The 15,736-nt window shown below is 47.4% G+C and overlaps 1 protein-coding gene across 1 annotated transcript in view; it reads left to right on the forward strand.

Annotated features, from left to right (window-relative positions):
- Nucleotides 1–519: 519 nt before the first annotated feature.
- The window catches only part of LOC135822518 (DNA mismatch repair protein Msh6-like), a 33,609-nt gene continuing 18,392 nt past the window's right edge, over nucleotides 520–15,736 (forward strand). The window contains exons 1-17 of the mRNA XM_065335302.1: nucleotides 520–1,060; nucleotides 1,690–1,891; nucleotides 2,335–2,448; nucleotides 3,069–3,159; nucleotides 3,380–3,501; nucleotides 3,914–4,040; nucleotides 4,422–4,537; nucleotides 5,224–5,324; nucleotides 5,558–5,612; nucleotides 6,894–6,986; nucleotides 7,575–7,649; nucleotides 8,430–8,506; nucleotides 8,912–8,970; nucleotides 9,758–9,894; nucleotides 10,274–10,334; nucleotides 15,067–15,149; nucleotides 15,634–15,724. Of these exons, the coding sequence (XP_065191374.1) occupies nucleotides 654–1,060; nucleotides 1,690–1,891; nucleotides 2,335–2,448; nucleotides 3,069–3,159; nucleotides 3,380–3,501; nucleotides 3,914–4,040; nucleotides 4,422–4,537; nucleotides 5,224–5,324; nucleotides 5,558–5,612; nucleotides 6,894–6,986; nucleotides 7,575–7,649; nucleotides 8,430–8,506; nucleotides 8,912–8,970; nucleotides 9,758–9,894; nucleotides 10,274–10,334; nucleotides 15,067–15,149; nucleotides 15,634–15,724 (2,011 nt within the window). The 5' untranslated portion in view covers nucleotides 520–653. The remainder of the gene's footprint in view (nucleotides 1,061–1,689; nucleotides 1,892–2,334; nucleotides 2,449–3,068; nucleotides 3,160–3,379; nucleotides 3,502–3,913; nucleotides 4,041–4,421; nucleotides 4,538–5,223; nucleotides 5,325–5,557; nucleotides 5,613–6,893; nucleotides 6,987–7,574; nucleotides 7,650–8,429; nucleotides 8,507–8,911; nucleotides 8,971–9,757; nucleotides 9,895–10,273; nucleotides 10,335–15,066; nucleotides 15,150–15,633; nucleotides 15,725–15,736) is intronic.

Here is a 15,736-nt window from a genome sequence, read left to right on the forward strand (position 1 = left end):
TATGTATGCCCAATGCTGTAGACAGCAAGCTGTGTATGATTTTTATTTGAATTCGCAAGTACACACGGCATGATCGGCCCATAGACCATGATAGACTTTCTGCAGCCTTGGACTTGGAGTATATAGTATGGACTCTTGGTACTACCAAGAGTACATGGGGGGTTATGTACTCTTGGTACTACTCTATGCAGCCAGCAGCCAGTATGCACTATTTTAGTATGGTAACATTATGACCGTAAAGTCAGTGTGAGTGTGCATGTCTAGTCTACGTCTGTACAGACTCAGTGCACTACGACGAGTAGCTAAATACGGTAGCTGCTAGTGCTACAGCGCTGCAGCTATCTACTACCTGTAATCATTATTCTAGCGCTACATCTTCAGTAAAAAAACCTGCTAGCGCATGGCATGCAGATGGTACGCGCGGGAACAGAAACCGCGCGAAAACTCAAACTCGCCAAATGCAACACGTGTGCATGTACATGATTGTGAAGGCTTTATCTGGCTTGAAAATCAGGAACACTAAAATAATGAGAAGTCTTCTCATTTTGCTTTCATTGGTCTGCTGCATGAGTGCTGGAGGAAGTACTACCTCAGTTCTTCAGGCAAGAATATGCCTACTGAGCTCCAATATTGTTGAACCGTAACCTTTGAACATGTTTGGAACGCCTGGGAAAATGTCGTCGCAGCAGAAGACGCCGAAAGGCAAAGGTGGCAACACTCTGCTCAATTATTTTTCAAAGACGCAGGGCAGTTCGCAGAAAGCGAACAGCAGCAGTAGCTCACAGAGTGGCCCGACGAGTATTGGAAAGACAAATAGCAATGGCAAGCCGTCTCCTAACCCAACAGTGGTTCTAACACCGACACGACAACCAGCGGCTCCACGAGCTGACAAAGGAACGCCCAGCAGAACTCAGTTTACTGAGGGCCACCTGGTTATGGCACAGGTGCTGGGTCATCCCTTCTGGCCGGCTGTGGTAGTGGTTGCGGCCAGGAAGTCTTCCCGAAAGCAGCAGAAAGTCCTGTTTCTTGGCGAGCACTCACACGCGTGGGTACCCTCGGTGTAAGCTAATCAATCCAGGTCACAATTAATGCGGAGGATGTATCCTTTATTTATTCATTCATTTATTTATTTTTGTTGCCACCCACTTTGCGATCACTACGTGTAGTGGCACCAAGTTTTCATGTGTCGCTCTGACCTTTGGATCGGGATTCAGTGCCACCTCACTCCGCTGTTGAGATTGGCTCAAATTTTAAGGGATTATCTCGTGAATTGTAAAGTTCCATTGTTGCACGCACGCTGCTGTTTCCACGAGCTCCGAAAGGTGGCTGTTTGCCGTTCTGATTCATCGTGCACACCAGCAAATGCGCATACATGTACAGTTAGTTGCGGCGAATGAAATCTAACCTCATAACACGTACACACACATACATGCTTTTGACGATGAGCTGGTTGCTTGCACTCGGCTGCAAACGGTTGCCAACTACCCTAGGGCTAAATGGGATGGCATGCGCTGCCCTTTTTTTAAATTCATTCCACCGCCGTTGCGAGAGTTGACACAGCCAACGATGATCACTAAGTGGCGTTTTAGTGCGCTTTGTTCTCATCCTCCCATGTTTTCTATCATAAAATTCTCCGGTGCCTCGTAAACTTAATTGTTCTTCCCTGTTTGCCATGCTGTTTATGGGCAGGAAAATCCGTGCATTCAATTCGAATGGCGCCAGGGGTGGTCTGGCCACACCTGCTGCTCAGGATGAGGGCCTGGAAGAGGCGATGGAGGAAGCGGCAAGGCTTTCCAAGCTAAGCGTGGAGCAGCGCTTTGCCTCATTCCCCAAAGCTGTTCTTAGCCGTGCCCAGGTCGAGGAGGAAGAAGATGAAGAAGAACCTATGGATGTAAGTGTGTTGGCTGTCCCGTTTAGTGTTTGTCCGGTTGTATTCTTTCTGGGAGACCAGGCTATCCCTCAAAGTTGGTTTTGACCTGCAGGTTAGAACACTATTCTGCCGAGACTGGCTTTCCGTGCATACTGTCATCTTTCTAAGATTTCTCCTGAATTTCTCTCCCCTCTCCCCAAGTCCCCCCCCCCCCCCCCCCCCCCAGGGTTTGGGGATTTCAGGAGATGTCTGCCTTTGGGCAGTTCAATAGCCAATTGAGTCATCTTTCCAAGATTTCTCCTGAATTTCTCTCCCCTCTCCCAAGGGGAGACCCACGTGACCAGTTTATGGCAGTGAGCAAGTACAGTGAAGCACAGTGTGTGTGTGTGTGTGTGTGTGTTTGTTTCTGTCTGTCTGTCCATCTTCCCGTCTGTGTATGTATAATGACTGTTCTACTCCCACAGGTTACCGAGGTGTCAGATGATGACAAAGAAAATGCGCGAAACAGTACAAGTGCATCCGCGGTGCGCAGCAAGGGTATGGATGAGAGCAGTGACGAGGAAATGCCTGCTTTTCGGGTGAGTTGATTGGCTCTCCCTTTGTAGGGACAGCTGTTGCAGAGATTCCTTAGATCAACATCTGAATGTGGCGAGCACTCGATTTGATAGCACCTTCTGCTCAGGATTATGCCTCTCTCTCTCTCTCTCTCTCTCTCTCTCTCTCTCTCTCTCTCTCTCTCTCTCTCTCCCTCTCTCTCTCTCTCTCTCTCTCTCTCTCTCTCTCTCTCCCTCTCTCTCTCTCTTTCTCTCTCTCTCTTCTCTCTCTCTCTCTCTCTCTCTCTCTCTCTCTCTCTCTCTCTCTCTCTCTCTCTCTCTCTCTCTCTCTCTCTCTCTCTCTCTCTCTCTCTCTCTCTCTCTCTCTCTCTCTCTCTCTCTCTCTGAAATCTTGCATAGAACACTGTACATGCATGCTGTACACACCGTATTTCCCCGAATAGAAGTCGCACCTTTTTACACTAAAATTCAAGGGTAAAAGGGGGGGGGGGCGACTTTTAATCGAGCATGAATTTCTACTGAAGTCAATGTATCAAATTAATATTGCTCAAACCTGAAAATGGGGGTGCGACTTATAATCGTGGAAATACGGTACTCCTGCCTGACTGACTTGTGTGTTGTGCTCATGCCATGTATGCATTCAGCGGTCTTCATCACGTCCATCGCGTAGAGCATCCAGCCAGGGCGCTGCCAAGCGACGCAAGACGGTGATCGCGTCGGACTCAGACGACTCTGGTGAGTGGCTCGACGCTTGCTATTACTGAGCCGGACATGAGAATATCATGGCCGCTGTGACAGCTTGTCTGTTTCTTCTTCTCCGGGTTAAATCCGTGGCAGAAAATCTCCGTCTTGTTTGATCATTTTGTGTTGCCCATATGTGCGAGTCTCTTCAGTGATCTAACAGGTGTATCATTCTTGTTTCTGTCTTTCGTTTTGTTGACATTTCGTTGTTCAGATGGGTACGTCCCAGACAAAAAAGAAGACAGCGACGACGATGATGAAGAATTGAGTTGTGCTGAGGAGGATGACACCTTGGATGGTATTGATCCCGATGACCTCTTCGATGAAGATGATGAGGTACATTTGGTGATGCAATTTCTAACTCAGCTGTGCATGCGGACATGATGTGGCACAGCCATAGTACGCGTGCGCAGTGTAGTGTAATGAAAATTTATCTCAAACCAGTTGGTTTTTGAGAAATCATGGCCGCTATTGGTAGTTGTTTTGCAGGTTCAGAGTTGGCAATATAATCCCAAGAAGTTGCCATGCTCTAGGCATTCAATACGAGTCTCCTATCGACCACCGCATGCGAATAAGGATTTTTTTACTCTGTTTATTTGTGCAAGTTTTTTGCCGCAAGCTCTTACGAATACTATCTTGCTCCTTGTTTTTTGTTTAATACTCATTCTCGAACCTTGAACCGTTAAAAATACAGGTGGATTTCGTTGTACATGACGTTTCTTCTATCTTGTCCGTGTCCTTTTTACAGCCAACGCCCTCCCGGAAGCGCAAACATCCATCAACAGGTGCCGGGAGTCGTTCCAAGTCAACCAGCAAAGCGGCTACAGCAGGAAAGACGCCTGTGACACCGCGCAGAGCCTGTTCTCTTTCTCAGGGTATGCACGATTGCGTTTGCTTTGTGTGTCCTGGGGAGGGGGAGTGGTTGTTTGCGGGTTCCATTTCCCCAGGGTTTGAGACACAACTGCAGCCGCTTTGACAAAGCGAAAACAGTACTTCACAAGAGGTCAGTGCTAAACCTTTTACTGTCCTGTCACCTTGCCACTCACAAGCATTCAACACGATATCATACAGCCATGACCATAACCATAGCAATACCGTGCGCGGCCTTTATGCCCAGGCTTCATATGACAAATGGGTCAAATTAATAACAGGCGCTCCAAAACTAATTTATGTCTGGCCAGTGTCTACAGCGGCGATAGCCGAACAGTCGTGTCCTACCTCTATTGTGGCTTGTGTCTGCTTTTGGGATGTGTTAGGGTTGACAACTCCAAGCTCCTCCACGCAGTTGAAGAGCCCATCATCAAGCTCGTCAATGAATGCATTCTCTGCTATGGCGGCTGCATCCTCACTTTCAAAGTTCCAGAGTCCTGCCGTAAGTACAGTGCTCTCCTGTAACAGTTACACTTCAAGCAAGTTGTGGCGGAGAGAGGCAGAGACAGGCAGAAGCAGACAGAGGTAGAGGTAGAGGCAGAGGGAGGGAGACAGAGAAAGAGAGACAGCTAGACAGATCACTACACTGCGGTGCAGAGGCTTATACACATGGATTGAAAACTGTGCAGCTGTGACTCTTAATAATTTCATGCATAAGTGATCATCGGACAGCGCAGTTGATCTTTTTTTCCTCCGTATGCTTACTGTCAGGTAGTAAGTCCTGTCTCGTTCTGAACACTCTTTCTGAAAATACAAACCTGATGATGTGTGAGAAAGACGGATGACAGATGTTCGGCACACAGCATGCTATATTATGCATTGGCAACTTGTCATGCGTAGAACTATCTGATTTGAATACACGTCTTGCCCTCACATCGACTTGATTGGGCTTGATGCATGCATGCAGCAGCTACAGCAGCGACACGGCCGGCGTATTGATTGAGTCATTGGCCTCGTTCCACTACAAATGCTGCAGAGATTATCATACAATATGGTACCGCTTCAAGTGAGCTTGTCACGAGCTTTGCAAAGCTGGTTGGTTCTCGTTTGCATGGCAATTCCGTTTATTTCTTCTGATGTTACCCTCCCCTTCAGCATTATCGGCGTGCCTTATGTGTTTGTGTGTAGGTGGTGTCGTCTCCCGCGCCGACCTCTGCTGCTGATTCCACAGAGCTGGGTACTGTGTACATGCACGAGACACTGGACTGGATCAAGGACGAGAAAGTCAAGTAAGACCATCCGTTCCTGTTTCAGTGAACACACGGACACACACACACACATGCACATGCGCACACACACACACACACACACACACAGACACACACACACCTTGTTTATAATAAGAAGTTTTTTGATTCTAGTGTGGGCTTGCAGGCCGCTCGCCACCTGGGAGTGCCTGTTTAGCTCTGACACGCCTCAGGACTATTTGGCCCCCTCCCCTTTGTTCTTCTCCTCTTTGCAGAGATGCCAAAGGACACTTGAAGTCTCATCCGGATTACGACCCTCGCACTCTCTATGTGAGTTATATTGCTTATCCTGGCCTAGACTATGTTTTATTTTATTTATTTTATACAAAAAAACACACACACCATTTGACGGCACAAAGCAGCAAGGCAGCGATAAGACAAATAGAATGGCAGGAGTGGGAGCAAGGCCAGGGGCAGCTTTGCCGACCATACGGTCTCGGCTTCATTGTGACCCAAGCGCTCCAGGTGGCATGCACTGCAGCACTGCTACGCACTGCATGTTCGCTTCTTGTAGTGCTGATGCTGGCATCGCTCTGCATGCTCAGCTCTTGTCTGCAGCAGTATATAGCAAGCTGGGTATAGTGATTGTACTGCGGTATGGCATGATGATGATTATGCTATGACCCATTTACAGGTCAAACCTCGCTATAACGTAATCTCTGGGGTATGGGAGAAATTATGTTATAGCGAGGTTTATGTTATAGTGAGTTCGGCACACCAATATGCAATATGTATGTCAAAATGACGCTCTTCACTTACTGATTACAACTGTACTGTTTTACATACAAGTATGATGATGACTAGCAAAGATGTGCACATGTGTACCAGGTGTACAGGCTTGTCAGCAAAGGGGTGACAAGAGCCATGTAGTGCGTGTACAGTACTTGTACATGTGAGTCGTGATGTGACGATTAGAGCCTATAAAAAGTAATGGGAGTAGTAAAATACCGGTATTTTACTACTCCCTGCTTCCGAGGTGGACGGCTCACAGGGCATGCATGCCGTGTACATAGTCATTTTTATACATGTCGGTACGAGTTTTTACGTTATGCTGAGGTCTCCGTGCGCCCGGGACCCAGCAAACAGTGCGTTATAGCGAACATTACGCTATAGCGGATTATGTTATAGCGAGGAAATTTTGTGCAGAAGTGATGCGGTTTCGGCAGGGACATTCACATTTGTGCGTTATAGTGAGGTTTATGTTATAGCGGGGGTCGCTATAGCGAGGTCTGACCTGTACAGTCATCCGCTCTTGTGATGGCGTACTCGAGCAGCATCCTAGGGTACTTTTACGGTGACATTCTTTGAGGGTTTTTTCATGTGTGCCACCTTGCGTAATTGACCTTCTGGTCAAATTTTACATGCATAGCTGAGTACCTCAGCTAAAAAGTATTGCTTTTGTGGCACTTGGAAGTTGGAAGCATGTTGCCCCAAGCTTGCTCGCACCATCTGTCAACTTCCAAACACATGGGCACAGGCTAAGTACGTGTATGCACTGGTGCATGTTCGCCTGGTTGTCTCCGTTGTGCAATGCTGTGTTTGTGGTGTCAGGTCCCACGTGACTTCCTCAGCAAACAGTCGCCGGCAATGCAACAGTGGTGGAAGATGAAGATTGACAACTACGATGCGATTCTCTTCTTCAAGGTAACATTGGTGGTGTTGTTGTTGTTGGTGGTGGTGGTGGTGGTGTTGTTGTTGTTATGTTGGTACTGTGTTGTGTCTTGACGTGGCATTCTTGCCTTGTTGACCTGGCATGAGAAAATTGTCGTTATTCATGATGTTGAAAGTATACAGTCAAATGGTCAGTAGGTCTGAAGATTGTGTCGTTATTCGTGAGTTGCTGGTATACCTGAGGTTGGTATTCACGAGACTGACTGTAGTACTGTGTTCCATGATAGAGATTCCAGTGTGTCCTGGTGTCACCGTATTGCCAACTAGGTCAGTGATCTCTGTGCCCAATCGCACTGTCTGTGCTGAATGCAGAACAGACTAGAGCATAGCACTCTTGGTGCTGCAGCTTTTCATTCTGTGCTCCAGTTCTGCCCTGCATTCTCCACCGTGTGAACTAGTTTTCTGATTCGCAGCATCGCAACGGATCCATAGATCTCAATAGTTTCAGTGTCATCAAGATCTTGGGTCGTTGCTTTCTGTCTGCCTGGCTGGTGATGACTGTTGATAACGTTCCTAGTTCTTTGTTTCTTACCTACTTGCATCTCCATGTTCTCCCGGCAGGTTGGTAAGTTCTATGAGCTCTACCACATGGACGCCGCCGTAGGAATCAAGGAGCTCGGCCTCTTAGCCATGAAGGTATGTACGTGCATTTTCTACGAGAACTGGTACGGTCAAGATACCGCATTTCTCACCGTCCTTTTTACTCACCGCACGTGTTTTGACTGCAGGCTCATCGCACATTATGCATTTGTAGCTGTGTGCCAATGACAGGAGGCCAGTAAGAATTTGAACTTCACCCCCACAACCTTACGCTAGTGACCGGCTCTCATATGTCTTGCATACACCACCACGTCGATGATAACACGCTCGCCAGCGATACTTGCTTATTTGTTACCACCCTCGGGACAAACATTTCGCTCGTTTGTAGCTTGTCGGCGGAGTCTAGGATAGGTTCTGGTCTGTTCGTCCGAAACTAAATTAGCTCCCTAACGTTTTGATGTCTCACACCTAGTGATATAGTGATGTAGTGAAATCAATGGTACCTTGTGTGACCCGTGCAATTCTTTCTGGACACGTTCGAGGCTGAGAAAGTCCCGATATTGGGAGTTCAAAATTCGGTCAGGTTTTACCACAGCTGGATGGGTATACCATTGCATAATGTGCGGAGAATCCCAAAACTAGATTTTCGAATTTATAATGGGGTTTGAGCCTTCATTCGGAAAAAAAATCAGGCTTTCTAAGCCCAACAGGAATGAATAGAGTGTGTATGTAGTTGCTATACATATGCTGGGATATGCACATGGTCCCATTTGTCTCTCAATAGGTATTGTAACTAGTATTGTTGTATGCACACGTTGTCACATGCCCGGCGTCATGTCCGTGATTTTTGTGTGGATGCGTGCGTGCGCGTTTTAGGGCGCATACTGTCATTCTGGCTTTCCGGAAATTGGATTCGGCCGCTACTCAGACCAGCTAGTGCAGAAAGGTTACAGGTAAGTTGTTGTGTTGTGTTTCAGCACAGCACTATACGCCCATTGCGCATTGCCAAATATGGAAGGTATGAGTAATGCATGTGAGTACGCTGGGATCAGGAATGCACTGTTCAACACCCCAGACGACCATGCCCAGGTGGCTGTGTGGGGTGTTTATGGTACAGATTACGTCATTGCGCAATGGGCTTTTTGGGGGGCGTTCGGTGACACACAATTCCGTCCGTTCTAGAATTCCCTTATTTACATTACCCAGATTCCAGTGCCTTGCCTTAAAACTGTGTATTGGCTGGTATTGGCTGTTTTAACCGCCACATAGAATGCAATCAGAGTCTTGAACCTGCTCTTCAGTACAATACATGTACACATGTAACTAGTACTCTCTGGTACGATTGTGGATGTGCACAGGGTTGCGAGAGTGGAGCAAACGGAAACGCCGCAGATGCTGGAGGAGCGGAATAAGAAAAGTGAGTGAACAACAAAGAAAAGGACCAAGGAACTACAAATACGCTGCAATGTCCACTAACACCACCAGTTACCTACAAGTACTTCACAATCAGCTCATGCGATAGCATTGCACGACACTGACCGAGTTCTTTGGTCTTTTTCTTTACTATGAATGAATCCTTGGCTCTCCATCCTTGAACAACAGAGGGCCAGGGTTTAGCAAACACTTCCTTTCAGTGTTGACATTGCATTACTTCTTTTCCAGCCAACGACGGGGCAGTACCGTAGACAATTTTACGGATGTTCCGTTTTGAACTGTGAACTGACAAGTAATCGACGTATTGAAGTACACACGAGTGCAGTAGAGTGCAGCAGCGCCTATATTTGTTTTCAGCATGCTGCTGTGGCAAATGTCGGCATCACCAATGTTACCGGAAATCCTGTGTTATGTATGACACTTTCACACAATAGTAGTGTTGTATAGGTAGGCCTTGTTTGGTTGTTTAACGTGTTGATTGGTTGACGGCATGTTACAAGGTGGCTCTGCCAACCGATGATGGTGGTAGTCAGGGGCAGTGTTTTCAACACAGCGCGTCCTAACTCCTTGCTGTCAACCAATCACTAGTAGTGTTGTACCGTACAGATAGTGTCTGTAGTCGCGTACTTTCCAGGCATGTAATGATGGTGCGTACTCAGTATGCCAGGTAGACTCGTACCACTAGCGATCTCTTATCGAACACAATCAGTCCTCAATACGATCCTTTATTCCCCAGTTTCTTATGCTCTCGTCCTTTTCTTGTCTTTCAGCTATTGGCAAGGGCGACAAAACAGTTCGCCGTGAGATTTGTTCTATTGTCACGCGCGGCACCAAGACCTACAACTTCATGGATGCCGACACGTCGTCCGAGTCTGCCAACGCGTACCTGCTGGCCATTACGGAGAAGGTGAGAGCCTGCCGTCTGGCTGTTTGTATTCTTTTGTACACAGGACCGAAGGGTGCCCGTTTGAGCTTTCAAATTGTTTGTCAGCCATGTGTCCGTAGCTCGTTCACAATTACACTACATCGTAATTTCCCCCTGTGCATGTCTGGTGTATTCACTGATAGCTCTACTATAATCGGATTCATGAGACATTCTTGGTGTCCTCCGTTCCATCCGAAGGGAATGCTTTGCCCTTTTTCCCTTTTATGGCAATTGTAAACTGTCTCTCGTGTGGCAATCGTAGTGTATGTCCCCCCCCTCGCACACACTCATGCATACACGCGCACGCACACACACGCATACACTGATATTGATTTTTCGGCTGCGTGTGTTCTGTTTTCAGGCATCTAGTGAGTGTGCTGGTGTTCCGCAGTATGGCGTTTGCTTCATCGACACCACTATCGGTTAGTGACATTTCCACACTGAGTCAATATGCCGAGGCACCTTCGGAAGCGCGACACCGGATGCGGCATTGTTATTCTACTGGAGTTCTTTGCTGGTAGGAAAACTCCAGGTAGGGATATCAGCGAACGCACTGCGCAGATGATCACTTGCATATCTAGACGCGGCCAACAAGCCGTGACCATCCAAACCGAAAAAAACTCGTAAATAAATCGGGATGGAAAAGAAGGACGGAATGGCGAAGAAGTGTCTGAGGAAGAAGACCAGCTAGAGTCGAGTTACTTCATAGCTTGCCTCTACGACGCTGGGTGATGGCTACAGAGGTTACTACGAATACGTTCATCATTACACTGTTCTCGACTTCGCACACAGGTTTTGCGAGGCACTTTCTTCCAGCTCAAAAATGGACTATCGTCAGCTGGACATCGTACTATATCGGCTGGTACCTGGCAAGATCTAACCAGGGAAATCCTCTTTTGAAGACATTGATTTGGCCAGACCATGTGGACTACGCGTGCCAAGATAGGAGGAAATCTACGGAGGCGTTTTCACACGGAAATTGAAACAAAAACTTGGTCACCACACGTGGTGGTTCTCTACGGCAGTGAGCACTTAGTAATTTCGAGGACCTTTGCTAGTTGTTTCAAGGCTGGTCATAGCTGTCTAGACTAGGGGCCCAAGTCTTCGAAAGGACCTGCCTGGCATGGCTAAAGCAAAATCAGCAAGTTTCAGACGCACCCAAAGAAGGTCAACAGGTGGCCTGTTTGCAAGGAAGTGCTGCAATAAGTGGCATGCTATTTGGAAATCCTCAGATACCAGCACACTTAGCAAATGCCCTGATAAATTATCGGCAGTTATCAAGAAAATTAGGGCTGAAACGATCATTCAATAACTCCTGACGATCAACCAATATCATTAACGATCGACATATTGGTTTTATCGATTCTTGTCGGCTCTACTCGTGTACCTCGCACACCAGTGTATGAAGAAATTCCATGATACCTTTGGTACCTTAGAAATTTGTGGCACCGCACTGTTGACATCTGTGGAAATCTGGCTGGTTTTATCAACATGAACTAGAGAATTTAATGTTGTTTCTAGAGCAAAGAATCTTGTCATCACCCTCTGGCAACTGCTCTTATCTCCAACCTCTCACACAAATGAACCAAAAAGACAAAGTCTTCTCTCCCGACCTCTTTCAAAGCCACAAATCAATTTTACCGCGCTTGGAAGTACATGATTGTACTCGTATTCACTATTGGATGGAGTGCAAGGGCTAGAATACTGTCACTGATATGCATGCATAATAAATCGTTAGCACTCGTTTCGAATACTAACGATTATCGATTGCACTCTTAACGATCGATATGCGAGTTATCGGTATAATTGTTTCAGCCCTAAAGAAAATTCCAGGTAATATTTTCATAGAACTCATCCCGGGAATTAAAAATATTCTCAAAAGTTGCTAATGGAGTCTTCCTCTTCAATGAACACGCTTACACAGGTTCCGGTCAGGGAACTGAAATATGTGAAGATTGCCTGTACAAGGCGCCAGCGCGACAAGATTTGAAACAACTTGCGCCTGAAGGCTTTACATTTGAACAGGTGAAACTGTGATGAAGGCAGACACTGCGCATGCAGAACACACACTAACCCATCCACAACACGTCCTTCTGTCCATGCAGGCATGGTTCAAAAGCCGCGCATTGGGAAGACAAGCAGAACCAAGAACAGTTGAGCACCGTTCCAATGAAGATTTGCAAGAGTTACTGAAAAAATCCCATGACAGAAAACGCCATGTGGTGAAGCAGTTGGTACGTCTGAAGAAGAAAAAAATCAAGTAAAAAACAAATAGAGGAGCTGAACAATCGGTTATCAGGCCTGACGAAGCGGCTCGCGAATCCAGGATCAAGATAGTGTAGATGACAAAGCATCGCTCAGTCAGTCTACGAAACCAGGTTTTGCGGGCAAAGATGAGGAAGCTACACGCAGAGCTTGACCACGCAAAGCCGCAGATAACACTCCTCAGCTCCCAGTTGAAGCGACCGCAAGCACAGTCCGTACGTCAACAAATACGCACTTTGGAGGGTAAACCACCACGCTACAATGACAATGTCAGACTCTGCTGTATCCAGCTGCTAGCACACAACCTCGGTATCAACCATGTATCTCCCGTCATCAAAGCTGTGATCAACACATTAGCGCCGTTCAGCATTGACCGACTACCAAGCTTAGCCAAGATGTCAGCATTTCTGGCAGAATCCAAACACATTGTGCTAGCCCAAATCGGCGAAGTGTTAGCCCGTGAGGGAAGTTTGACACTTCACCGAGACGGCACTAGCAAGCAGGGGAAAAAGTCCTACGCCGCCCAAGTTGCATGTGGTAAAGACCAGAACGTCCTGAACATTGGCCTCTCCACCATGAAGTCCGGAACGGCCGAGCAAAGTTTCGAGGTACTGACGGATATGTTCAGTGGCATTCAAACTGCATGCGCCAACGCAGGCACAGCCTCACCAGTTGCCAACCAGATTATAAATAGGGCTGAAACGCTTACACCAATTACTCGGTAAGCGATCGATAATTCCTTATCAATAAAGTAATCGTTACGTTAAAGATTACTCTATAAAAAGTGAAAAAGGACCAAGGAACTACAAGTTACACTATAATGTCCACTAGCACCACCAGTTACTAAACAATCAGTTCCTTGGTTCCTTTTTACTTTTTATAAATTAATCCTTGGCTTTCCATCCGAGTTCATAAAGATTACTCGTTAGAGATTTTGTCCAAAAAGTACTGAAAACCCTCGTTTTTGTGAAGTTTGAATCAGTTTTACTGTGAGTATGCAGTTGCCAGGGGCATGGTGCATGTTCTGAGGTTAAATCGACTTTATAACTGCCATGTTTCTGAGCTACCCTGTCACAAATGCAGATTTTTGGTATTATGAAGGCCTAGCTTTTGGAAACAGAGTAATGTTTGTACAACATTCTGACACTATTTGCTAACGATTATAATCGAATAATCGATCGGTAAGCTAAAGAGTAATCGATAGGTGAAAATCCACGATCGTTTCAGCACTAATTTATAAAGAACATTAAAAACACAATCACTGACCGTTGTATAGTTGAGAAGAATGTCAACACTCAGTCTCTGCTAGAACAGTACAGGAGCAACATACCGCCGTCGGTCACTGCTGGTTGGTGCGACTTGTGTGACGAGGCAAAGGTGAGCCTGGGCCGAATGAACCATTTCTATTGCGGGCTCCACTATCTCGTCGGCCTTGCCGATCAGGCCCAGAAATGCCTTGCAGCCTAGAGAGAGAGAGAGAGGGAGAGGGAGGGAGAGAGAGAGACATACAGACACAGGAATTCTTCTTCATTAATACACTGGTAACAGCTACGGATAGTGATGGTGTGTGTGTATTTGAGTACCGTCTTTCTGTACCGGATCTAGCTCTTCAAAGCACGGATTTTCGCGGCAGAAGCAGGGAGGGTAGCCAGCTTCAGGGTGACCTCATCTTGGCTTGCCCAGAGACCCATCCTCCCTACCTCGTCAGTGAGCTGCTGTTTGAGCTGCAGATCCTGCTTTTCTTTCTCTTGCTTCTTCCGTTGCTTTTCTTGGATCTGCTGCTGGTGGTGTGCAGTGATGGCTTTGCAGCGCTGGTGATAGAGCTGTCGATGCTGCTCTGCTCCATGATGGCGCTGGCGAAGAGAGCCTTCTGCTTTTCCGGGGACTGCTGCTGGAGCCATTCGCTGGTGTTGTTCGCACTGAACAGTATGATGCCTTCGATGGCCACTAATGATGCGTTTGGCTTTTCCCGCATAAGCCTTTTGAGCTGGGCGAATGCACGCTCACTGCAGACGTTTGTTGTGGCCACGCTCGATGATGTTGCTGCTGCTTCAGCGCTCATGGCGTGGTACATGCCACGTGGTAGATGATCTTGCAGCAACCTGTTTGAGTAGGTGCTGAAAGCAACGCAAATGATCTGGAGAACAGCCAGCGTGGTGGTATCATTGGCTTGGGACTCAAGGAACAGCTCACTATGGACATCATCCACAGCCACTGACGATACACGGAACGGTCGAGCACAGCCACCCAGCAAGCCGCTCGCATCCTGCTGCCAGCTCTCCAGGCACTTGCACAACTGAGTGTACGTGCTGCTGATGTCTGACATCGTTGCTCTCGTCAGCTCTCTCCAAAGGGGCCCAGTGATCAGCTTGTCGATAATGCCGAGTGCGCGGCAGTCAACTAAGTAACAGTTCTGTCCCAGGTCGCTACGCACAGCAGCATGCAGGCGGTTCGGCGTGCCAAATGCCGTGTCATAGAACGCAAGCATGTGGTGTTTCAGATGGTACACTCCACCCGCATTGTGGAACAAGATATTAAACTGGTTGCCCACAAAGCGAGCCAGAGGTACACCGTCCACACCAGTGTGCTTGCAGGAAGGCCTTGAACGCGGTGTGGTTACCAGACTGCTCATGGCAATGCGCCTCCAGTGCTTTGCAGGCCGTGCGAATGAGCCGCACTGTGCCGGCTTCACTGTTTGCATCGCTGCTGTTGCTGGTCTGAACACGAAGCTTCGTGTGTGTGGGTGTGGGTGGGTGTTTGGCCATGTGTGTGTGTGTGTGTGTGTGTGTGTGTGTGTGTGTGTGTGTGTGTGTGTTTGGCCTTGTGGGTCTGCGTGCATATGCACTAGTTGACATGCTACGTCTGTTGCGCTATTCTGTGTGCTGCCAGGTTGTTTTCACATTGGGCAGTTCACGGACGATCGTCAGTGTTCACGCCTACGTACTCTGGTTGCTCACTACCCTCCAGTTCAGGTATGCTGTATTGTGTGCGGGCATTGTTTGTGTAGTGTTTATTTGTTTTATATTCAACTATTTGATTTCGCAAGTGCAAACGCGTTACAGGCGCAAATTACACACAGTGACTACGAGAAGTGGGATGTGGTGGTGTGTTAGGTAGTATTTGTGATGCTCTTTCTGTCAACTAATCGTGATTCTTTCTCCAGGCCAAGAGTGAGGAGTAGTTAGAGCACTCTGATGTTGATGCTTTGAAAGCATGTTTTTTTGTTCATTTAGACTTCATTGCGATAAGTTTGGCCAGTACCTCTCAGCTGCGTTGACTAGAGCTTAGCAAGATCGAATCAGCTAGCTGTCCAGAGATTAAGTAATGTAATTCTCTGCATTCCGATTTATACCATTCCATAGCGAGTTGCTACCACTGTACCCCCAGCAGTTGCCATCGTCCTCACCGTCACCACCACTGCTGTTATCTGTTGTGTGTGTGTGTGTTGCCACTCAGGTGTTGTATCCCCGGCACGCTCTCAGCCAGGCTACTCTGCACATCCTGAGCAGCTGCCTGGCCAACGCCATGACCGATTGCATTGCACCAGGTACGCCGGTAC

Source organism: Sycon ciliatum, chromosome 8 (genome assembly GCF_964019385.1).
Source record: "Sycon ciliatum chromosome 8, ocSycCili1.1, whole genome shotgun sequence".
Taxonomy (NCBI): Eukaryota; Metazoa; Porifera; class Calcarea; order Leucosolenida; family Sycettidae; genus Sycon; species Sycon ciliatum.